The sequence below is a fragment of the Candoia aspera genome, chromosome 1, assembly GCF_035149785.1.
Source record: "Candoia aspera isolate rCanAsp1 chromosome 1, rCanAsp1.hap2, whole genome shotgun sequence".
In the NCBI taxonomy this organism is placed as follows: Eukaryota; Metazoa; Chordata; class Lepidosauria; order Squamata; family Boidae; genus Candoia; species Candoia aspera.
The window spans coordinates 41184166-41210237 of NC_086153.1; the positions used below are offsets into that span (position 1 = coordinate 41184166).

The window sequence follows — 26072 nt, forward strand, 5'->3', positions numbered from 1 at the left end:
ATTGGATCTAATCAATTAAGAAAATTGCTGGTGTTAGAGTTTTATTCTATTTCCTTACAAATTGAAATCTCAATGTATTTTTCATTTTAGGAATTTGTTAGTATTTTCCTTACAGTAAAGAACAACCAATAAGAACAGTAAAAAGGCTTGACAGAGGGTGATTCTGGTCCCATATTCTCAGTAGTGAATGCTCATGTGGCATCTCTCCTCTGCGAGCTGCACTGGTTGAAGGTGTGATTCAAGGTGCTGGTTATGACCTATAAAGCCCAACATGGCACAGGGCTTGGTTATATGAGGGACTGCCTATCTCTCGTGGGGTCCGCCTGACCAATTTGAGCTGGCAGGGTTGGCACATTCTGGGTTCCTTCGATTAAACAATGCCACCTATCAGGACTTAGGAAGTGTGCCTTCTCTGTCACAGTGCTTGTCCTCTGGAATGAGGTTCCCCCTGAGATACAGATGGTTCCCACCCTGTTGGCATTCCAAAGAATCATACAGAAGTGGCTGTTCTCCCAGGCCTTGGGCTAGGGTGGTTGGTGCCCCCTTCACTGGATGTCAGTTGTTGGTGGGATGTTTTGGGATTTACCAGGTTTGCCATTTTTGCACTTCCTTTTCTTTGTCTGAGTCTGGTTTTGTTACTTGACTCTGTTATACTGCTTTGATATTGTTTTGGTGTACTGTGAGCCATCCAGAGTTGGGTGGCATCAAATAGAATGAATGAATAAATAAATAAATAAATAAATAAATAAATTCTACCTCGGAAGCTCAAAGTAGGATATAGTACCCCTCCCAGTGATAACTTTAAAAGGAGTCTACCACTTATCAGGTGCAAAGTTTACATTATTTTAGATGTAATATAATAGTCTACAATTTTAGTATGAATGTCTCCAGTGAAAGAGCTGAGGTCCTTAGGGATACCATTTTGTATACCAAAAAAGGTGTTTGTCCTACTAGTGGTCCCACTTCCAAACCCAGGAGTTTCTTAGTCCCTGCTTCTTCTTGAAATCTATACCCTACCTACCCCTTCTGAGGTAAAGACTGAATAGAAATAACCTCTGCACAGACTGTTCTCCAAAGATTAGTTTTGACCCAACCTACCACACAGGTTTGTCATGTGGGGAAAGTTAATTCTTGTTCTCAGCATAGCTATAACTGCATGCCAAATAAAACTACTACTACTAATATTACTAATCTTTGGATTGGCACTAATCTGATTTCTTGATTTGATTCAGATTGTTGAGTTGATTCCCTCTGAACCGGAAATTTGATTTGAAAAACTGGGTCAACTCAATTTTGAATGCAATTTTTGAGCCAAGAGCTGTGCTACAAAACTCAGAGCAATGTACAACCCAAAGGATAATTGTGTTTTGATCCACATATAAATCCAGGGACTGCAAATCCAGTCAATTTGCTTAAAAATGTAGATCAAACAGAATTCTTGATTCAAAACTTGAAACCTGTAGTGCACTGGTGTTACATGGAAAGACTAGGATTCCAGATGAGGAGTTTCAGACAGTTTAATACATTCCAGCTCCAGCTATTTCATTCAGTTTATGGCTGCACAATGATAAAAGCACCAGTATCAATGCTGCAACTGAATACAGCTTGAGTTGTAAAAAGTGTAGTTAATGATGACCTGTACCAGGATAAGAACATATTCCATATTAATCGCCAAACCCTGCAAAATCTCCTGTCCTCTTTGCCTCTGAATTTACTAACATGCAAGGTGCCCTGCACTCCTGATACAACATTCTACTTTATTGTGATGGCCACATGTTCTAATTGTCAGTTCTCTCTGGACTCAATACTTTCTTTGTATACTGAAGGTCTCAGGTTTATTCCCTGGTGTCCTAAGCCATGAAGGGCTTTAAAGGTGTAATGCACCACAGAGCAAACCAACTGGCCATCTAAGCCACAAATCATCTTACTGGATATCTCTCACACGCAGGACTTACACAAAGAATATGAAATCCATCGGCCTTCATTCTAAGGGCCAGATATTTCAAAGAAACTTGGTGTGCAATTCAGCAGTTCTGAAAATAACTGAGGATAATTTGGAAAGGGATTGAAAGGAAAAGTGTGTCTGGGTTCATGCAATGAAATGTAATGTGGTTTGTTTATGGCTTGAAGCAATGCGTGAAGACTTAGCCAATGCATTAATAATCATGGTTTATAGTTTGTATGATGTGTAAACTCATCCTATCTGTATCAAAATGCCTTGATGCAGTTGTATAATTCAGTTTTTAAAACTGTAATTATAAGAATTGTAAGTACAATTCTGGCTTCACTGTCTCTAAAAAAATATTGAGCTAGTACAACTGACCAAAGGGGTAACTTACATATTCAAGGTTTTACAATAATTTTTGTATTGGAACTGTTTAGGCAAGGATGGACAACCCTTTTGGTTCATAATGTGTGTTAATTAAATTAATTAAATCTTTAATTTAGCCTAGGATTGAGAAAGTTGTAATTTATCACTTAAGCCAGATCTTATTCCCATCTAACTCAGCCATCAATGAAGAAGTCTAAGCATCTGGAAGATTGCAGGTTCTCACCTTTGCTCTGGCCTACAGTCCTAGAACTCAGGAACAGCAGCATTTGAAACAGCACAATCAGCAATGGAAATACAGAACGCAATAGAAAACTCTTGCATCCAAAATAGCTTCCTGTATATCCCCTCTGTTGCTTTTTTATCACTTCCATTTGTACCAATACCAGGTTGTGCCCTTTGCTGGCCAACAGTATTGCATTTTGGTATCGAGCAAATACCTGTTTAATTGCCTGGACATTTCAGCATGTAATCTAAGTCTTGAGGGTAGTTTAGTTCATTCTGCTGAATTTTATGGATTTGTTTTTAATTATTACTTCTCTGGTTTATTTGTGCAGAAGATATTTCATTGGAGAGCCAGAAAAACAGCTTTCTAAGCAATTTGCAGAGATCTGATTTATGGTTAGGTGCACAGAAGGTACTTACTGGAGTAAGAAAGGAACATATGACCTCAAAGGAAGATCTACAGCAGATGGTGAGTATGTCTCTCACAAAGATGGACAGCTTACAGCCATAAGGCAATATGTGCAGAATCCACTGCCCATTTTATTTATTAGATTTATGTACTGTCTTTATTTTTACAACCCAAGGCGGTGTACATAATGTTCCCTTTCTCCTATTTTCCCCAAAATGACAACTTTGTGAGATGGGTTGGGCTGAGAGAGAATGACTGGCCCAAAGTCATGGCACAAAACCAAAGCTTTAGCACACAACCATAAATTGTGGCACATAACCAAAATAATGTATAAACCTTCTTTTTTTGCTCTGCATGTAAAATAAATCCCCCATCTGTAAAAACTGTGGTGTCACCATATCATTTCCATGCCTATACTGCAGTTATAAAGTGGTGCTCACTTTGGTCTACAGCTTACAATCATAATCGTCATGTGGAAAGGGGGAAAAAAAACAAAAACACCGCTAAGAAGATATAGCCATTAGCAGGGAAGGAGCACTCTTCCTGATGCCAGAAATGAACTACAATTGAAAATAACTTCCTTTCAAAAATATATACTGCCATGATTGTTAAGATAAGTCAGCCACAACTATTGTGGAACCAGAGCAACAAGGGAAAAGAAAGGGATTCTGCCAAAGAGTCAGAAGGAATCCAAAGAGGCAAGCAGACATCACAGTAACACTCAAGATACAGAGAGAATTTATTATGACACATCATGTGCTCAACGTATTTCAAAACTAGATAAAAAGGAACAGCATGCATGTATACAGAGAAAGAAAAAGGATATATCTGTGTAGCACGATATCAGGTTTTCCACAATGTAATTTATAATGATGTGAATATTAGCCGTGAGCACTTTTTGATGGTACTGTATTTTACTCACCATAGTCCTGAAGCAAACTAATTGAGAAATGCATGGGAGTATGACTACCCTTCTTCACATGAACTTGTACAAATTCTTCTGGGTCCATTCCAATGCTTGAGATTAAGCAGGGGCTAAGACTTGGAAAATAACTTGTTTAGTCATCCTGCCTCACTTTTGGACCTCCTTCCCAGAGAAATTTGCCTGGAACCCACCTTGCCTTTTTGGCAACAGACAAAGGCCCTGCTATTTGTCCAAAAATGAAACCTGCACTCTGTTTTGGAATTATTTTTACAGCTCTGATGAATTTTTACTGACTTCTATGCTGGTCCTCCTCTACTTTGCATCTTTTATATGATTGTATTTTACAAAAAAAACCCCATATGCTTTCAGGCTTAAACTGTACATTGTATGAGGCACGTTTTCTACAGCACCAATTAAAAGCTGCAGTCTGTACTTTTCTGACATGGGTTAGAACCTTTGTCTCAAGGGCAGTCTTAAAAGTTCTGAATGGTATCTTCTTTATTTATTGTGGCAGAATTTATTAGACTCCAGCTCACTTCCAGCTTTCCTCCTTATTGGCTTCTATCTCCCTTTAATAGTTATTTAAGGTGCTGAGCACCAACAGGATTATAGACAAAACAGGGCTATTGGGAGAATGAGGCATCAAAATTGCTTGATTCACACCAAATTTTGCAGAAGTAGAGGAGAATCTCCAATTGGAAAGAGACTCAGAGGAGACTGAGTGTGCTTCATGGCTACAAGTGTGCAGTGGGAGTAGGCAGGAACAGAAAAATGGGATGGAACAGGCATGGAGAATTTTGGACAATGTGTGGCTGACTGGAACACTGCTCATGAGCTCTACTTCATTAGTCTTTCTCAATTCAACTGCATGGAGGTATGCAACATGTTTTTAATGTAATCAATCTGACCTTACCAAAAGTATTCTGATGCTGTTTTGAGCTCTGCGTACTTCTGAAATAGCAGAATGCTGAAGGAGCATTTGCAGTAAGATCAGGACACCTATTTAAAACTCACAGTATGATGTTTCAAACTTGGCATATTTCAAATCTGTTTAGCACAGCATACAAATAAAGACCTATGTCTATAAGTCCTTGGCTCCTATATTAATCTTCCCTCTCTAGCCATAAAATCTGAGTCAGATCATAAGACCAGAGCATATTCTGAACCAGAAAAATGTGGAAGTGGAGGCAGAGAATGATGAAGAAATGTCTTAGACATCAACAGTATAAAATATGTCAAGTGCTAATAGGAAATAACAAGTCAAGAGTTCCCTATAAAAGTTCCAAGTCAGTTTGGCTCAAAGCATATTAATGTTCTTATTTCTGCATCTTGCCACAGAGTTGCCTTTATTTCTTGCCTTGTATGCCTCCAAAATTTTTGATGCAACTCCTCTGTTGGCAATTTGCCTCTACCAATGGACTAGGTATGAGCTGCCTTGATTCATGATAGTTGCCAGACCCAGGTACATATTTTCCTGGATGTTTAGCCACTTGCAAAACTCCAGATTATCATTGGGAAGCAGCAAAGATACAGAAACATCTAATATTTCATTGCTTTCTAATAGTTGTCCAGGTTTTTGGAGTGCAAATCTGGTAGCCCTACTATTGGCCTAACTCTTTAATTAAATTGCAACAGCAACAGATTTTGAAAGCATGGCCCTATATATTAAGCTAAATGTAAAAAAAGAGAACAGAATAATTGAAAAGGAAATGCACTCCTAAATCTGTTACCAATAGACCATACTGAACATAAGAAGTTAATGTGCCAGTTGACCTGCACTAAAAGGATGACAATTTAATTCTGTGTCATCTACTTAAAAGAACTCTTGGCTCTATCAGCTACAGTGCGCAATTGAAGAATTCAAGGAGATGTAAGGCAGGCACTGAATTAACCTTTAGAGTAAAATTAGGCAACGTAACAGCACTACTGGCTGCACCACATTCTTTGCAAGAGGTAGTGCTATAATCTCCAAGTGAATGTGCTTCATCTTTATCTTTACCCCCATTTTATCCAGTCTGTTGTACAGTGAGGGCCTATTATTCTCAATGGAAGTTTAATTTAGGCAATATAAAAGACATTGGGTGATGCAATAAAAGAACACTGAAAAGCAGATTCTGTGAACCAGTGATGAAGCATGGCATTTTCCTATTCAAGTGAGCCAACCAGCTACCCTTTAAGCCTTTTTAAAGGTACTTCATTCCATTTCCTTCCATCTTCACAAATTCTGAAGCCACAAATTCTGAAGCGTAGTCTTTTCTGGGCTATTTGGAGAAGAGTTGCTTCCTTAGTCTTCCTTTATTTATCTATTTATTAAATTATAGGCTGCCCAACTCCTCTGCAAACTCTATTTCTGCTGATCTTGAGATTATTTCAAGGATCTTAATACTTGCCTCTTATTTATCAGATTCATCTTCTTGGCTGCTGCATAATAACACTGAACTTGGAGTTCTGTTGGAACATACAGTGCATACTGGCCCTTAGTATGGTGCAAAGCTGCTCTGAAAGGTATAGCTAGGGCTACTTAATCTGGGTTGCAAAAATCAAGATGACTACTAGATGACAGGAGACTCTGCTGTATGTCTTTGCTGCTCTCTAGTTGTCCTGGTTTTACAGCTCAAATCCAACAACCTTAGCTGTACTCATTATTGGGAGGAATATGCAGGTGACATTTTGAAATCTGCAAATCCCAAACCTGTTTATCTTGGTCTAAGCTGTATTATACCCTTTTATATGTTTCTTAAAAGGTAGGTAAGGGTGGAGATATGGCGATTCAAGGCCAGAGTGTCTTACTGTATGATTTGAGCAATAGCTCAAATGTTGTATTTTTATTTATTATCAATATTGTATTTATATTCTCCAAGATGTTTACAAAAATAACAAAACAGATAAATGCAAGCTACAAGGCACAAGAAGCAGTACAGAGGCAGTAGGATTAAAATTGGATCTATCCTGCTCATTTTGCCTACAATTGAAAGGAGAATCTAACAGGGGGGAAATGAATCTCTCAGATATTTCTCAGCTTAGAACACCTTCTGAAGATCTAGGAATGGGGAAGGATACAAGGAACAGGCAAGTCTTTCAAATGCTATGCACCCCATTCAAGCAGTTCCCTTGTCTGTAACTTTAAAAGCAGTTTTGGAAAGCAAGCGGAAGGAGCTTAGCTCTATCAATTCAACCTCTCGTAAAGAGAAAGGAAACAGATACTTTATTTTCAAACCAGTGGGTTATTCTGTGCCAAATAACTTTTCCTCAATTTGGTGAGCAGGGCTTGTTCCTAACCATACTTACTTGGACGGAAATGCCCCTTATTTATTTGTAAAGACAGCATCCTGACATATGGTTCAAAAGGTACACAGCTCAAAAAAAAAATGCTAAAAGGACAAATGTAAACACAGCAAAATCCTAAAACCATTAACAAAAATACATGTTTTTAAGGCAGCAGGAAAATGTTTCTCATGTATATGATGTATTATTAAAACTTCTACTTTACCCATTCTCATTTATCCCACAAAAACATGCCAGAACCCCGCCCCCAAATGGTCATGGTTGGTTAAGATTTAAAACAGTGAAAAATAAAATAAAATAAAATAAAATAAACTTCTCTAGGAGCTCCACAAAATCTCTGCAAGTTAAAATCCTGCAGGACGATGGGAAAACTTTATGCAACATATATAAAAAGGGGCAGGGCTGGATTGCAAGATCATGGGGAGTATGTGGAGTGAAGAACTGCAAAGTGGAAAAAGAATATGTGGGGCCTCTTGTATTACTACTTCCCTGCTTTTTGGTTCTCTTTCCAAAGATGAGAAAGAGAGAGAGAGAGAGAAAGAGAGAGAGCGCTTTGATACACAAGAATTTCATAGGTTGTGAGAGAAAATCCTATCAAATCCTATCTTCTGTGCATGGAGATGTTGCCTGTACAGAAGGCCTCCAACTGATCTACCACCTGTGCCTCCTCAAATTACGTTAGCCTCTATTCCTAACTAGGATTAGTGAATCCAGTGATGCTCTCAAGGAAGAACTGCATGGCAAAAGTCCAGGGATGGGCTGAACAGAATGAACTGCAGGTCCCCACACACAGCTGACTTACCAAATTTCAAAATAAATGAAGTAATACACATTGCCATATAAAGAAGGTAATAAGTTCAGAGCCCAAATTTACCTTATTGGGTGAACAATTTTATCTCCCATCCATGTTACGTTTGCATGTTTTATCCATAAATTCATTCTGTTTTGATCCCGTGTTAATCTGCATTATTAATACTCTCAAAACATGTATTTAAAAATGTTGTTCACCCTCAAAATACCTACTTCGGTGTACAATTTGAAACTGTGGTGCTGAGAAGTATTGGGTTTTAAAGTTTGGAGAAGCACAATTCCAATTCTCCCTCTCTCCCTCTTCCTCTCTCTCTCTCTCACACACACACACTTCAGAGAGAGATGAACAAGTGCCAGGAGCATGTCTCATTCAGAGTGACATCCTGACAGACTGGACCTTCACCTCACTTCACTTCTTAAAACACAGAGAACTTATTTTGCCCTTCTACAATTTGGCATTTTCTGGAGATGCTGGGGTTGTAACTCCCAGAAATAACCATAGAGATGCAGGCTGAGAATTCTGGGACTTGTAATCCCAACATCTCTGGAGGGTGTCAGATTGGGGAAGAGTGTCTTAATTTGCTCCTGTGCTGATCAAAATGGTTAATCAACATGAGCTGTCATAAGTAATGTAACCTACAGTTATCAAGTGTGGGCTGCAAAAATCTGGATGACCATTAGATAGCAAAAAATTAGTTGCGTTTCTCTTTGTTGCCTTCTAATTGTTATCCAGAAGTTTGCAGCCCAGATCCGACAGCCCTAAATTTAGGACATGACCATTATTTGTTCATGCAGCATATCATACAAGTTTTCAGCGCAAAGAAATGGGGTTGAGCAATCCTTATCCTATCACTAAATAAACCAGACAGAGGAAAACAGGCCACAGATGGAAAGTGACAGAGACTTGCTGATTGTCTTTGGAGCCAGCAAGAACGTGGCAAACAGCTACAAAAGCTGGGGGGGGGGGTGTCACAGTTCTCAAACAAACCTTAACTAACTCTCTTCCCTTCCTCCATCTCCTCTCCCAAATATTCCAAGTTTGGAAAGCTCCTTGTTTTGATAGAGTTTAAAATCAGGGCAGCATATAAAGCTTAAGTGAAGCTTTATTGCATTCTTCCACAGAAACCAGAGGAATGTACTATGAAAACCTGTGATATCTCACTTTAATTGGAGCAAGCAATGGTGTTTGCACTGCAGAAGCTCCCTCTTCCCTCTACAGAAGAGCCATACTGAAATACACACACACACACGGTGTAAAAACGTCCAGCCCAATAGGCCAATCATATTATGCTTTATTAATTTTTTCAGAGAAAATGTTACTGTACTTAGGAATGTTCAACGGCTATGCATCAAATGAACAAGGAAGTGTTTAGAAAAAAAAAGGCAACCAATTCAAACATTTAAAGTAATTCACATAATATATTGTCCCTGGGGCTGGACTTCTGGTGTCTGTCTGTCTATCTCAGAGTTGATGGTGTTAAAAATCGGCCTTAGGCCCACTGAAGAAGTCCACTGCCGAGCAGAATAGCTTCCTCCTCCCTCTGCTCTCCCTCCCTGCTGTCAACTGTTAGATGCCCTCTCAAAGCTATGTAATGACCACAGCAGTGAGAAGATGCAGCAGCCTCTCTTGGGCATGTTTTTTTTCTATGGGTACTAGTGCAGGCTGAACGTAAGAGAAGGCAAATTAACAAGTAGGTATGACAGTGCCAAGATCTACTTGCTGTCCACAAAATACTCATACTACTCAGTAAAACAGAACATTCCAGTTAAGGCTGCTTGAAGGGCGAGGTTTGAATGGAGACAATATTCTAAATGAAGTGGTCCTCAGGTGGTTTCTGAGCCACTCTTCTGGGGCTGTCAGGGTCCCCTCCTGGAGGGTCGTATTATGACTTTCCTTGGCCCTAGGCACTTTTGCCTTTGTGGCCCCTCCTGTCATGAGTACTGATGGGGAGCAGGAGGGGGGCCCCATCCAGGGGGGAAAACGCATGCGTAGTACTGAGGAGTTGAGCAGCCATTCAAAGAGACACAGATCAGACCCACCTTACTTTTGGGGTTTATCTGTCTGGGTTTTTCCCACGCTTCTTCAGTTTGTTAGGATTCTGTCTTATGTAGCAGTAATAAACACTAGAGACCTACTCCTCGTCTCAGCGTGATTTCTGACTGTTAGGACACCTCCCACCATAAAAATAATAGTATTAAAAATTATATTTCATACATTTTCAATATTTTATTTATTTATTTATTATCCAATTTATATGGCCCTCCATCCCCACAAGTGATTCTGGGCGGCAAACAGAGTTAAAATAAAACAAGTATAAAATAAAACAAGTATAAACATTACAAAGGTTAAAATACACAGCAGCCGAGCAACGTCAACCCAAATCACTAGCATTTATAGAGAACAAGGGAATAGTAAATAATATAGGTATTATTTTGTAGTAATAATCAGTTGTTCCCAATTAATTATGTCTGTTGAGTACTAAATTGTAAACTGTACTAAATTTTAGTATTTATGCTATACAGGTTACAAATAAAATCATCAGTTTGATGTTCAAATTGTGTGCGTTTCTTACCTATTTTTTATTAAAAGGCAAGAAAATAAATAACCTCTACTTCATTTTTATTCTTTCTGATTTAAAAAAAATAAATAAAACATTTCGGTAGGTCCAAGGCACTGTGCCTGTTGTGCCTAATGGATAAGTTGATCCTACTTTCCTGACCGCAACAATGAAATTTGGGGCTACAATTTGCCAATGGAATTTGGTGGCAAATCACTCTTCTAAAACCTGCCACAACAGTGGGTATCTGGGTTTTCTTTCTTGCAACACTTTGGGATTGGCAGGATTTGGGGGAGGGAGGTGATTCGTTTTTCCCACTGGCCCAGCTCAGTTCATCATCATGGCTATGCCTATAATGATACCTTGGCCCTCTAAAAATTACAGTAAGTATAGTAAAATGGTGCCAGCCATTCCTCTGGATAATTAATTGATCAGAATGATGGATAATTAGGAGAGAACAGTTAGCATTTGTAGAATTGGTAGGGGTGATCTATTTTTTTTAAAATCTTCAAAACATTTCATAAATAAATTAGCCACCCTGTGGCAACCACATTCGGAAGAGTTGGGCTTATCCCTTATGAGGGACTGAAACTGAGAATCTCTGTCTTATAGAAAGTTGCTTGGGTCAGGCTCTTGCCTGCAGCAAAGAGAGTGGCTGTGTAACACACTCCTTCCCATGCCACTGGAGGGAAAAGAGTTGCAGCAGCACTCAGCACATGGTAGGATGGCAATGATTGGAACTGAACAACGAATTTCTTAGCTCTTATAAAGAAAGCTGCTGTTATATCTGGCAAAATTAATTGTTCATTTCCCCCCAATATATTGGGTTCCAGTTGTGAGTCTTCTGGGCCAATTATTGGCTACTTCAGCCTTTTCTCTGATGATCCCAAGGATTAAACATGAGATCCTCAAAATGCTCTACAACTGCACTAGATTCTTTTATATTCTTGGCTACTACCAAACATCATCATCATCATCATCATCATCATCATCATCATCATCACAAAGCAATATAAATATATATACAAAGGATCAAGAAGAACATATTAGATATATAATATTATACATGTTAGACCAATCAATTGCAGTAATTTCTAAACCAATTGAAGCAAATATTTGTAGCTCAGGGTTGAACTGTGGAGTCCTTGGTGCTCTCTGAGCCTTGTTGTTTTCTTGCAGACGTTTCATTGCCAGACTAGGCAACATCTTCAGTGCGAAGAGGGAGTGGGCCCACTCCCTCTTCTCACTGAAGATGTTGCCTAGTCTGGCAATGAAACGTCTGCAAGAAAACAACAAGGCTCAGAGAGCACCAAGGTCTCCACAATTTCTAAACCTCATTTTACTATTACAACCCAGTTTAGCCTTCCCCAATCTGGTGCCTTCCAGCTGTTCAGAATTTAGGGTCCATTTTCTTTGGAATATATTGCAACACTGATTTGCAGCTTTCAAATATTTAATTGTATCTTTCCAGATACCTTATCAGTACTATTAATAGTCCTTGATTAGGTAATATTTTCCAAATGGTTATACAATTTTTCTAATTAGTTCTCTTTTTATTTGATTTTTTTTGTTATCCCCAGCTTATAAAATTCTAGCTTTGGACAAAAAATATAAAATGGGTCTTTCATTTTCTAATGGAAAACAATTAGGGATAAGCACTGGATTTGGCCAATCCCTAAATCCTGAAACAGAATGGAGAATCAGAACAGATTTCCATTTCTTCAGGGTGGAGCATATGAGAATAAATCTGCTCTGATCTAGTTCTAGGCTACCACAAAGCTTGTTCCAGTTTACACTGAAAAAGATAACAACACACTAGTTATGGGGTGTTTATTACTTGTTTACATAAAGTATCCATCATGGTGGAGGTAAGGAAGAGAATCCGATTCAGTTTTCTAAACTATGTTAGACTCATTAATTTTACTCAGAAGACCAGCAAATTAATCTTTTTATATTTCTGCCACAAGCCCAACCATTCAACTCTACCTCACCAAGGAAGGACGAAAAAGAGGATTTCTTTCATTGTTGCAGTTTCTTTGCACAAAACCCCTAAATCTGGCTCTCTGAAATTCAGCATAGTGTTCTCTGGCAGCTAACGGTATCCTAATGTTTAATAATACATAAATAAGAATATAAAACATTCTAATCTCAAATCAAAACAAAAATATATTATTCATGTTTATCATCTTAGTTCAAAACCAGAAGTTTTTTCACACTTCCATCACCTGCAAAAAACTGTCCCCTCACTGCCCAAAATTATTTTCCAATTAATTTTACTCAGTTTTCAGGCTAACTAATTAATGTCTTCTTTCTTCTTATACAGCTGTAATCAAAATTATTCAACCCCCATTGCAAATCAGGTTGATTGTCAAAATGACAAAACTTTCAGCTGTTTGCAATGAACAAATCAAACAAAAGCAATTGAAATAGCTCAACACAATGAATACTTCAAGTGGTGTCCCCAAAGTCAACTGAAAATGTAACGTATAATGATTTCTCCAGTCTCAAAATTATTCAACCTCTTCATGGCAAGCATCTTCAGTACTTAGTAGAGCACCCTTTTGCTATTATGACCTGCTGCAAATGAGATGCATAGCCAGACACCAGCTTCTGGGAGCGTTCTTGAGGAATCTTAGCCTATTCCTCATGAGCAATGGCCTCCAGTTCAGTAATATTCTTGGGTTTCTGTGCTGCAACCACCTTCTTCAAATCCCACCAGAGATTTTCTATGGGGTTCAAGTCAGGTGACTGTGACGGCCACTGTAGAATCTTCCAGGACTGCTTCTGCATCTAAGCCTTAGTGGAATTTGAGGTATGCTTGGGATCATTGTCCTGTTGGACGGGCCAATGACGCCCAAGCTTCAGCTTCCTTACAGACGGCATGACATTTTCTCCTAGGATTTCCTGATACTTCAATGAATCCATCTTGCCATCCACACGCTGCAGGTTTCCAGTGCCAGAGGATGCAAAGCAGCCCCAGAGTATCACCGAGCCACCACCATGCTTAACTGTAGGCAGAATGTTCTTTTCAGCGTATGCTTCATTCTTCTTCCTCCAGACATACCGCTGGTCTTTCGGGCCAAAAAGTTTTGTTTCATCGCACCTGAATCCCAAAACTTCTGTGGCTTATTTATATGATTTTGAGCATATTGGAGCTGACTTTTCTTGTGCTTTTGGGTCAGAAGTGGTGTACGTCTTGAAGTTCTGGCATGGAAACCTTCTGTGTTTAGTACGTGCCTTACTGTGCTCACTGAAACCTCAGTGTCTGTTGCCACCAAGTCTTGCTGCAGGTCTTTTGCAGTCACTCGAGGGTTTCTCTCAACCTGCCTTCTCAGAAATCTGGTTGCAGCCAGTGACCACTTCCATTTTCTGCCCCGTCCAGGTAGTGTAATCTCTGTTCCTTGAGCTTTGCACTTGCGAACTATGCTTCCAATGGTGTCTCTAGGATCATTCAGTGCCTTCGCTATCTTTTTGTATCCTGTTCCTTGTTTGTGAAGGGCAATGATCTCTTCTCTTCTCTTTTTGGACCATTCTTTTGACTTAGCCATACTGTATTTCTAACATGCCGTCAACTGTGACACTCAACAAACCCCTAGCCAGTTCAGGTATTTCATGTGTTCCAGCTTAGGCAACCCTGGTGCAACTAATGAAGCCCTTAATTAGTTGCATCAGGTGTGCTTGAGACAACACCTGTTTTGCATACTGTATGTGTGCTGTTGTGACGGATCCTATTCAGGGGGCTGAATAATTTTGAGACTGGAGAAGTCATTATAATATACTGTCATTCTTGCCATTATTTATCTTTTTTCCTTTTGTTGGTTTTATTGTAATTTCTTTTGATTTTTGTGAGCTGCCCAGAGTCACTGGGAGTCAGGCATCAAAGAAGTTTAAATAATAATAATAATAATAATAATAATAAGAAGAAGAAGAAGAGGAAGAAGGAGAAGTTGTCAACTGTGGCTCCTTAAAGCACCTCTGCCTTTTCTTGGGCTCATGCAGTAACTCTGGAAAATATGTGCTGGAAATAAAGTGACACCAACAGGTGTGACAAGGTGCTTTGGAGCGGGCATGGACATGCAGTTGCTGCCTCCTTATATTTCCCTGGAATCACATGGCTACCATGAAAACCCAGGAAAAGGAGATGCTTCTTTAAGATGGTGTCAACAGATATAACTTATGCACTCATACCCTCCCTGAAGCACCTTCTCTGCTTTGAATCCAAAGTGCTGCACTTCCCTGCAAATCAGCCGGCCTACAGACTTGCTCTTGCTTTAGGGTATATGTTTCCAAGGACAGTATATTTCTTTTTGCATTAGAGCTTATTTTTAAATAAAAATGAACCAAGCATCAACTGTGCACTTCCATTGTATTAGATAAATATATATGAAATATTTTAACTGCAGCACTTAGTGTTGCAGCTGTTAGTGCTTCAAACTCAAAGAAGATATTGCAGGCCTTGGAATTTTGACAGTTATTACATGCTTACATGTCATAGTATACAATGGCATCAGTAAAATAAAATAATATGAGGAGGATCCCTCCCATCTCCAGTGGATAGGAAAACAATATGGAAAAGATACAGGGCAGACCATGCGTGAATTCAGTAATATGCAATGTTGTGTTGGAGGAAGGCTAAACATCTGAATAAAAAAGAGTTAAGAAAAAGGCGGTAACACCAAGCATGTATTCTAGTAGTACATCATAGGCATAAATTATCCAGCACTGTTGTGTCATAATTAGGGTGAGATCATTATAGGTGATCTGCAATTCCCATCCATCCTCTACTATGGCCTTAATCATTAATCACATTGCTCAATTGTTCATCATTATTGGGGTCACTTTCCAAGCGAAAAGTAACATTCAAACTCTAAAAAAGTAAATCCCCCCAACCTAATAATCTAGCCTGTTTTAAATGACTGTTTTAGCACTTGTTTCTCTTCTAAGGGGCTACTTACATTTAATGGGAAAATCAGGAGTATTCCGGTCAGCTAAATGTGCATAGAAGCAGGACTATAGGACTGCTTTTTGAGAATGCTGGAAGTTGTAGTTCCAGCACATCTGGAGGGCACCAGATTAGGGAAGCTGCCCTTAAGCACTGTTCTGTGTCTCTTCCCACCATTAATCACCTGATACACGGGAGCAATCATATTACACAAGGACCCTACCAATAATACTCTCCGAGATACAGATAGAACATAGCCAAGGTAGTCAGCAAAGGGCTGCATTACTTGGCAGACTGCTGCATATTCTGTAGCCTAAGCTGCCTTCTAATAAATGTTCTCTCAGTGCTATTGTGATTCCTAGCACTGTATTTGTGTATTGTTGCAAGCGCTTGCTCTGTAACCATGGAATCAATCTACATCACAGTCCTAACAGCGAGCAAAATAGCTAGCATCTCCCTACAGGTGAAAAACAAACACGCTTAAAAATCACTGGTCTTTAATGTGCAGGATGTGACCCCCTTTCAGAATGCCCAGATGCAAAGTACCACCTACATTTTTTGTTGTTGTTTATGTTTTTTGTTTTTGTTTTTTGGGGTTTTGTTTTTTGGAAGGAGGGGAATATTCAAATCAAGAAGAATTTTTATTTATTTATTTTTTTGTATAATTCACCCAGATCACAGGAACAAAACCTAAGATGAAAATTTACCAGTGGGATTCATGGTGCAGCTTGTGATGAAAGATGTCTGTGGCTCCAAAACGTTAACAACTGTCTCAGATCACATCTTAAAAGAGGGTTAATAAGCTTTAACAACCAAAGCAGGAGAAACGACTAACCAAGTAAGGGCTATGTTGTCACCAACAAACAAAACCATTCCAATAGTAGAGAACGTATATCGCTCAGGGTTCAACTGTTGGATTCTTTGTGTTCCCTGAGTTTAGTTGTTTTCCTGCAGAGATTTCATTACCAGGCTAGATCGCATCATCTGCGCATGGGAGAGTGAAGTTTGCTTATAGGAGCTTGCCCTGCCAGTCTTGGTTGGGGTGCATTGTTGCTGTTACCTACAGCAGCTTGGTAATGAAATGTCTGCAGAAAACAACTAAGCTCAGAGAACACGAAGAACCCAAACAATACTGTGTTCCTTTTAATATGCAGAATGGACTGTAATGTAATTCTATATACAAGGTCTCCAACAATTATCCTAGGATACATAAAAAAAATAGACATGCTTTGAGACTAATATTCACAAAATATTAATTTTATTTAAGAATGGAACTGAGTTATTTATATGGCAATAAGACATGAGATCACTATATCTGGATATTGACAATTCAATTGCAATAAACAGATCAACTTTTGGAAACAATCAAGTGGAGCCCACATCTGTAAAATATCAGGTCTGATATCGCACGTGTTACTTTGAATAAGAAGGGACAGAACAGGACACTGATGGGCTGCAAGAAGGTGAAATCAACAGTACAGAGGATTTGGAATAAAGATTCAGACCAATGGTAAATGAATGTACCCATGTAGGCTGCTGACTGCAGTGCTTTGTATCAACACAACATTTGAGATTGGGAACATTCTCACCATTTGGGAATGTTAGCCACCTTGAGTGCCTATGAGAAGAAAGGTAGAATATAAATTGAAATGATATAAGTAATAAGAAGTCAATGACATCTCAGAAGCTGGTTCCAGGTCTCCCCATTGCTCTGCAGCCATGACCCTATGGTAACTGTGTTCCATCTAGTCATGCCGGCCACATGACCACGGAAGTGTCTACGGACAAACGCCGGCTCTTCGGCTTTGAAATGGAGATGAGCATCGCCCCCTAGCGTCGGACACGACTGGACTTAATGTCAAGGGAAACCTTTACCTTTACCTAGCTTGTAAGCAGTTTTGAGAATAGCGTTATCCTAAAATGTGGTGTAGAGATCATTACAATCAATAAATAATGTTTTAAATGATCCAATCACTACATTAATCAGTAAACTAAACAAGATAAATGGACTTCTCAAGGCATCTCAGTCTTTCTCTTTTGACCCCCACAGATGCATTGCCACACTTATCAGGCACTTGTAGAGGTTTCCCAGCACCTTGTTAGTTCTGCAAGATAAATATATTTAGAGGGCAGCAGCTGTCCTATCAGAAATTCAAGTGACAGAGAAAATAATTTAATCTAATACCTTCCATTCCTATATATATTAAAATGGAAAAAGAACCTCCTTCTTGGTAGGAACAAAAGAAGTAGCTGTATATTTCCACTGGTCTATCTAACTCAGCAATGTTTACATTCACTGGCAACAGTTTTCCAAAATAGGATAGACCAGGGCTTGGTCCAAGATCTTTCTGCATGCAGTAAAAGTACTGCTCAAATGAACCTCAGCTCTCCTCAATAAATCTTATTGCAATAATGTTGTCAATGGGGTGGTTACAAAGAAATACGGATTTAAACAAACACTAACAATAAAACAGGAGTGAAACAGCCCTTGGAAGCTTATTAACTGTGGATCTATTTTTTTAAAAAGTCTATTTTTTGTTGTTTGAAATTATTGTGTGAAAAGATACATATAACAATTCAAGGTATATATCTATATATTGACTAATGTCTACATGTAACTTGATTCAAATCACCTATAGGTGGATTTTAACTTGAAATTGAATACAAATGTAAATGCATGCTAATATGGGCCTAAGTATGCTTTATATATGGCACATAGCTGTACAGCTCTATACTGCGGGGTGGGGGTGACCTGTTTCATAGGCAGATGCAAGACATAATCACAGGCAGAATATGCAGCGCATCAGTTTCAAAGGTTAAAGGAAACATTATGGCCAACCAGCATAATTATCTGCCAAGGAAGGAAGAATCAGAAATGGAGTAATATATTTTAAATGTCTCTAGTTCCTTTAAAATGATTCATATATGTTATATATCAACTTATGCTGACACCATTTATTTCTTCAACTGATTTTAACACATTGGTCTAGCACGAATACCCAGCTTAGAAATAGCTGATTTATCTTTATTTTTTACTTTCAAGAAATCAGGAAGCTACTGTCAGGAAAACATAATGATAATTTATTTCAATTACAGACCTGAAAAAACAACCGCTGTTTCTCTTTCAAGACCTGGAAGTGCTATGAATTTTAACAGGCGACTATAGCAATATGGTGTTGAAGCTTATGTATTCCTCTCTTTTTGCTCCCCATTAAGAACAGTTTTAACTACCCTCATGTTTTCTTGAAAACTAGTTCAATATATTTCCTTTGCTTTCTGCTTCTTTATGCTAATGTTGGTGGGCATTTGCTAAAGATTAGTTCATATACTATACGGTAGTTGTATATCTTTTTTTTAAAGCATAGACCAACAAATACAGCATATCAAAAGTTATATTATTCAGTTTTACATCTTGGTGAGCTAGGATTGGTTGTAATTCCTTGCTGAATACAAATCACCTCCTGGTTTGCCTCTGCGTATCCTATGAAGTAGCTCTATTGCCTTATATCCCCACTGTCACAGATCACAAACAATTAAGAACCTGCACACTGAATTTCAAGACTGTTTCCTATCCAGGCCTTGCTCAGATCAACAGTTTTAGCAAGGTGGCTGCAACATCTGCCTTCAGGCATGAGATGTTTAGAGACCTCTTGACAATGGTCCCAAAAGCAGATGTTCCCATTTATTTCCATGTAATGCTTTCTTCATCATCACCTGTCCTGCCGTTAATTTCTAAAGACTGAGATATAAACTCAAACTGAAGCAGCAAGTCATTTTGGGAAAAGCAAAGTCCTGCAAGTCTCAGCTTCTTAGTGCTTCATGTGAGATGAGAACATGCTGCAGATAAACCTAAACAATTAAATTTGTTCTTTTACACTTCAGTTCTGCCGTATCTGCAGAAACAAACTGGAGGCATTTCTTTGTTTGTGGACTGATGCATCACCTCCAAAAAAATAGTAACTCCTTGACATCTGGACACTTGAACTCTAGGATGTATTCTTGTATGGCTCAGTTAAGAGGTTTTTTCTTTGAATCAATTTCTCGTACCCAAAAGGAAATCTGACAGAACAGCAACATTTGTGATGGGTCCCAAGGAACAGGGAACACAGGATTTGTAACCACAAACATCTAGGTTCAATCCATTTAAAAATAATAGATACCTAGTAATGTGAATGGAGAAAGCCTCTGCTTCAGACCTTGGCAAAGCCTGGTAGGAGAAGAAAATAACCCAAATTTCTTTCACAAGGCTGAACTTTTAGTTGCATCCTCCTGAGAATCTATATTAACGATATCTGACCCAGAACCCATGGATGACCTCACCCAGCATCATCTGGTTTCTTGTAAATACTCATGAAACACTACATTTGAAGCTATGAACTGTGCTTGGTGACATCCTTCTTATTGGAACTTTATGCATACTGTAAAAATGTTCTTCTTTGCAACTGCACTGGAAAGCTACTGTGGTTCTGGAAGAGGAGTTGGCTGATGTTGAGCAGCCAAATTCAGTCACTCTCTCCTCACTTCATGACACATAATAATAATAATAATAATAATAATAATAGAGTGTACTATTACAGTGTAATAAAGTCACTCTTGGGATGCTTTCAGACAACACACTACTAATGCTACCAATCAAAAGATGTTATCCTGCAACTCTGTATTTTCCCTTTAGTGAATTTTTTGTGTTAAGAACAAAAGATGGAAGAAGCAGTAAGAAATCATAGAAGGGTTCCAGATGGAAGACATCGCTGTCTGGAGCATCCATCCAAGAAAAAAGGCAATGCATGACAAAAACATCATGCTTAATTAGTATTGGCCTCAGTTCCCCCATTTGTAAAATAGGAATAGTGATGACCTGGCAAAAGATTCTTAGGCGATTAAAGACTACAAAATGTTTGTGCATCAGATTTGTCATACACATAATTAATCATCCCAATGATGACTTCTAGAAGATTCTGACAAATAGGTCAAAAGTTTGCACATGCCATAGCTCTGAAGGATGAGGTTCCTTCCACTATCTTAATAAAATTATGGAAGTTCAGGAAATCAGAATGTATGCACTCATTCCAGTTTGAATTTTTGCTGACTTTCATCTGAACCCCAAATAAAATCTTCAAATAAGTGTTTGGTAAAATGCATGTACCCAATTGTTGGAAATAGTCCCAAGGAAATAGTTCTTAAGAATTGGGACCAAAATTGCACTTACTCAGGTCTTCTATCACTGGAATTATCTCAGGGCTTCGGAAAAATATTTTGATCAGATATACACATTTTATATAATACAAAGAACTATTTTAAAAAATAAACAGAGGAATTATTACGCCAGAGCCTTTATCTACTTCCCAGTGAATTCTTATAGCAGTCTTCAAGAATTGTACTTTTTTTTACAGCATGCAGCCATGCGGTGGTGCTGCGGGTTAAACCGCTGAGCTGCTGAGCTTGCCGATCGGAAGGTCGGCGGTTCGAATCCGCATGATGGGGTGAGCTCCCGTTGCTAGTCCCAGCTCCTGCCAACCTAGCAGTTCGAAAACATGCAAATGTGAGTAGATTAATAGGTACCGCTTCGGCGGGCAGGTAACAGAGTTCCGTGTAGTCATGCCGGCCACATGACCACAGAACTGTCTACGTGTCATGTTCACTGTTTCAATGTGCACTGTACATCATAACGTTTCACATGCCATGGTGCTGACATGCGATTCTGTTGGGAGGGAGCTGCTGTGACAAATGCTGGCTCTTCGGCTTTGAAACGGAGATGAGCACCGCCCCCTAGAGTCGGAAACGACTGGACTTAATGTCAAGGGAAACCTTTACCTTTACCTTTAGCCACTGTTAATGGGTTTATATCAAATATTACAGCTATTTTCTTACACCCAATTCTATTGTACTTGGGTTCTCCTACTCCACTTCTACACCACCAGAATTAGTCCTTCCCTATCCTTAACATTGTGCATTGTACATCTTCATTTCTGCCAAATGCAAAAAACACTGCTAATTGGTGCTGGCCCTCTTTCCTGCCATCTGATCAATAGGAGAGTACAAAAACCCTCATCTGATCAGTGTCCCACTCTATTCTAGCAGTCATGATAGACAAAAGCCATTTCATCCCTACTCTCAGAAAAATGGAATAAAGTAACTGCTAGCACCTCCCCCTTTTCATTTATGTTTTTCAGGGCATTTATTTATAAGCAACTGTCTGGTTGTCTGCAAAAAACCTGAGAGACTGCTATGAAGGCATATTATCTGAGGGAAGATCAATTGTAAAAAAAAAAGTGAACAAAAGCACTGAAATATTCCAAAGGCTTCCCAATTACCTTGCCACCTTTCCTCTGTTGCACTCAAAATCCCTGTGAATTGTGAAAGTGAAATGCAACTCAGCATTTTCCCCATTAGCCGTGACCATAATTGCACCTTGCAGTGGCAGGTGGACTGGGGAAGTAGAGGAGATAAGTTCTAAACAATGCATACAGGAAGAGAAGCTCTGGGAACAGGACATAGGACCTCTAAGGATAGAAACAGAGGACCTCTCTTTCCACCCTTTAGAGCAATGTTTCTCAACCCTGGCAGCTTGAAGATGTGTGGACTTCAACTCCCAGAATTCCAGAATTCCAGCTGGCTGGGGAATTCTGGGAGTTGAAGTCCACACATCTTCAGGCTGCCAAGGCTGAGAAACACTGCTTTAGAGCTAGGCTGGTATTTCCAATAAACTGGAAAGAGTTAGAAATAAATGGATAAGAAAATATTGTGAGATAGTCAGATCTGGCAGTGTTCCCATGATGGTGCAAAGCAGTACAGTGGAACTGTCCATAGTGATGCTGTGTAACCCTTGCAAAAATCACCTAGGCACACATTGTGCCTGCCTGTTTAAAATGTTACTTCATCTCCATGGGATTCTAGTACTTTCCCTACTCCACATACAGTGGATAGAAGTAACTGGGGGATGAGAAGATCTCTGCTGATTCCCTAGTTCATTCATTACTTTCTACCCAAAGCCAGGTTAATAAGCAAATGCGACAAACAAACTCAAGTCCTTTTAGTGATGTCACCCCATATAGAATCTCTGGGGCAAATGGGCCTGAAAAAAGCTCTTGCTCAGCCTGAAACAAGGCCATGATTGATTTACTCTCGAGATTCCTATCTAAAAGCAGCTTTCATGTCCTGTCAGACAGTCCCACCCCAGTATATGGTGTTCCATAAAGTTTGCCACCCCAATCCTGCTGCAACATGGCTTCCTGAAAAGCTAGACAAATGTGTGGCATGAGCATAAGTTGCTTTCAAACAGTCAGTCGGTCCATTCTGAAGGCTAAAAAAACCCGAACAGATGGAGGATATCTCAGAATCTGAGATCCATATCTAAGAATTCTGAGGTTCCTTTCTTCTTTCCTGGTTAGGAATACATGCTATGCATGAATGGCACAAAAGAGAGAAAGAACCTCCACGTTTCATTAAACCATCAGCGCTTAAAAGAGCGGAGCTGAGCTATTGGGGCAAAAGATTCTTAGCTTTGGGAAGCAAATAGGACAAATGTGGCATCTTGATAATCAGAAGATAGGTTTGGTTGGGGGATGTTATTTATCTCTGGATACTTTATTTATATTATTGTGGACAGTTACGTTATGAATATTAGTTTGTTAACTACTAGGAGTCCTAGCAGATTACAGTGGGTTAGAAGCTGAATGAATGGGCGGACAGATAAATAAATGGCAACAAGCCCCAATCATTATTGAGGCAGCAGAGATGAAGATGTGGGTTACTTTAGGCTCAGGAAGTAGAATATTTAGCTTGATGTCTTTTGGGGAATTTAAGTCAGTGGCACACCTGAGGACATTGAGGATTCTCACTATAGTGACAAGTAAAATTAAATCCATGGCTATCAAGATTCAGACTATGTTGGGTTTTTTTTTTCCTTTAAAGGCGCATCTTCATTTTCACAAGGCAGCAGATTTGGACCCCACATCTCATGTTATCTGCAAGCATGTTTCAGCCACCTGCTTGAGCATCCACCAAGCCCTCCATCCAAGATATGTGTGACTGAGATACATCTGTCAAACAAAGGGGTAATGTTCATCCAGCTCAAAGCCATAAAAAACAATCTGACCCTGATGTGCATACAATCTTGAGCACTCACCCAATCCTCGAAGTGCCGGCTCCCGTTCTGCAGCAAGTCCTCAAACTGGATAGTACAGTTAGCCACAAAATCGTCGTACCCAATGGGGGCATCGTGGAAAACGGCCATTTCAATCTTCCTGCCATTGCTAACATCAGTGACAAATTCATCGTTCCAGGCAGGGCTGTTGGTTTTCTGCTTGGTGGAGGTCTGCCCGATCCTGGAATCGTCCACGTTGAGGGCAATGTACGGGTCCAGAAAAAAGGTCTGTGGCCTGGGACCCACCGCATGCCTTAGTGACCAAGGGGTGGGTTTGAGATTCACCGCTTCGCAGATTTTAATTTTCAGCATGCCATTAAAAACCACCATGGTTAGAGGGCTTCACTTTTCCTTGGGATTAAGCACGCTCCGGAGCCGGGAGGGTTTCTAGGAGGTCTTTCAATAAATAAGAAGGCAGGTTTGAGTGAAGTGGGGGGTGGGTAGGTGTAGGGGGCTCCTTTCGGTGGCTTTGGCTAGTTTTTCCTCTTGCGACACCCAGTGAATGCATACAGGCATACATACATATATACACACATGTGTATATACACATGCATACACACACACATATAGTTAAGAGATATTGGCCTGTGTGTGTTTTTAACGGAAAAACAAAGAGGGGGGCGGAAGGGAAGGGGAGGGGGATCTCGTTCCCGCTTGCAGAAATCCGAAATGCAATCGCAGCACATTCAAAGGATCCTCGGAGCGGGGATATAGGGACGTAAATATGTATACACGTATATATGTATCTATATACACGTATATATTATTTTTCTTAAAGAAAGATTTCCCCACCCCCCCGTCTTCTTTCTCTGTTCAGAGCATAATCCCCGAGCAGTCCTCCGCTGAAAACAATCCGGCGCTCACGCTCTGCTGCTGACTTGCCTGTGCGGCGGCGGCGGCAGGAACAACAGGGGAGGGGAGGGAGGGGAGAGGAGGGGGAAGGGGGTCGGGAAAAAAACCAAACACCCAGGAACACCGAACCTAACACGCAGCCCTGCCCACTTCACAGCCTTCCGACTGAAGGGGAGGGGGATCGCACAGTCCGAGGAACCTTACATCCGCCTCGGCTGCTGCGGGAGCTTCCTCGCCTTCTCCGCCTCCTCCTCCTCCTCCTCCAAGGCCAAGGATCCAGTGGATCGAATCCAATGCATGGGGAGAAACTGCTCTCGGTCGACCTGCTCTCGGAAGGAGCGTTGTTCTTTTTTGCTGCTTTCAAAAGATCAATTCAAAACACTCACGCCGGTGCCGAGGTTCCCGCCCTTCCCTCCCCAAGGCCTCTGGTCTGGCTTGTGCCACGGGCTACGCTTGCCTGATGCTGGGCGAGGAACGCTACCCCAGCTCGCTCGCTCGCTCGCTCGGTGTGTGTCTGTCTCCCCAATGCAGGAAATGCGCAAAAGACGTCAGTGTGTGTATCTGTGTGTGAATAGAAAGTTTTGCCTGTTGGGGGAGCAATACGCTTCAAGTGATCACCGGCGAGGAACAGCTACCCGCGACGAGGGAAGAGCCTTCCCTGCCGCCGCTTCTCCGGGATCGTGACTTGGGGCAGAGACCCCACGCTGCCCCTTTCCACCCGCGCAAGAACTCGGGCCGGAGCGTTTCCTCCGGCGCCTCCCTCCAGCGCGGCCAAAGCCGTTTGGGGGCGTTTGCGGAGAGGAGGGGCTGGGCAGTTCGCGACACTGCTGTCCCTCTTCCGCCTCCTCCATTGCCGCCGCCTGCCGCCTCCCCCCGCGCAAGGAGGCAATTTTAAATGCGAAGTCTGCCGCACTGGATTATTTTGCTTCGTTAGCGCCTCACCTTTCCGCCAAAGAATGGAGCGGCGGCTGGCGAGCGCTTCAGGCCAAGGCCGCCTCCATGACACTGCAGGTCAGGAGCAGTACACAACTCGGGGCATCAAAAGTCCCCTTCCCGGCGCCAGCGGAGCCGTCTACAAGCTGGTGCCCTCCAGATGGGGTGGGCTTCAACTCCCAGAGACTCTGCCAGCACATCTGGAGACCACAAGGTTGCGGAAGGATGAGCCTTGAGGCCGCTGATTCATGGGATCGGTGATTCCACTTCAGTGTAAGCCAGAGCCCTCCGCGTCGTGGTGGAGGTGGCAGAATGCCAAACCAGACAGCAGATGCCTCATGATATGGGGTCCCAGTATGCCTGTCCATCTGTCCAATGCTCAGTCCATTGCACTGTTCCAAACTGTGGTGCACATAGTTATTTTAGACGGTGCACTTAATGGTCCTGGTATGGGAAGGGAGCTGCTTTCTTGCTGTGAGATTCACCCAGTAAGCATCAGTGTTCCCCGGCAATTTTCCGCAAGCATGGACAAGGCTGACAATACCTAATAGTCTAAAACTGAACTAAATATCTGGATGATATTAGCAATCTTTCCAAAGGCACACCCACTCTTCCTCTTATGGACACTACATGGGAATGACATATTTTTAAAGGTAAAAAA

General features: G+C 40.6%; 1 protein-coding gene across 2 annotated transcripts in view; it reads right to left on the reverse strand.

Moving 5' to 3' along the window:
- PRKCE (protein kinase C epsilon) overlaps window positions 1–25192 on the reverse strand; it is a 295055-nt gene extending 269863 nt beyond the window's left edge. For both annotated transcript variants that reach the window (XM_063302820.1, XM_063302813.1), the window contains exon 1: window positions 23609–25192. In XM_063302820.1, the coding sequence (XP_063158890.1) occupies window positions 23609–23956 (348 nt within the window). In that variant the 5' untranslated portion in view covers window positions 23957–25192. The remainder of the gene's footprint in view (window positions 1–23608) is intronic.
- Between the last annotated feature and the right edge of the window lie 880 nt (window positions 25193–26072).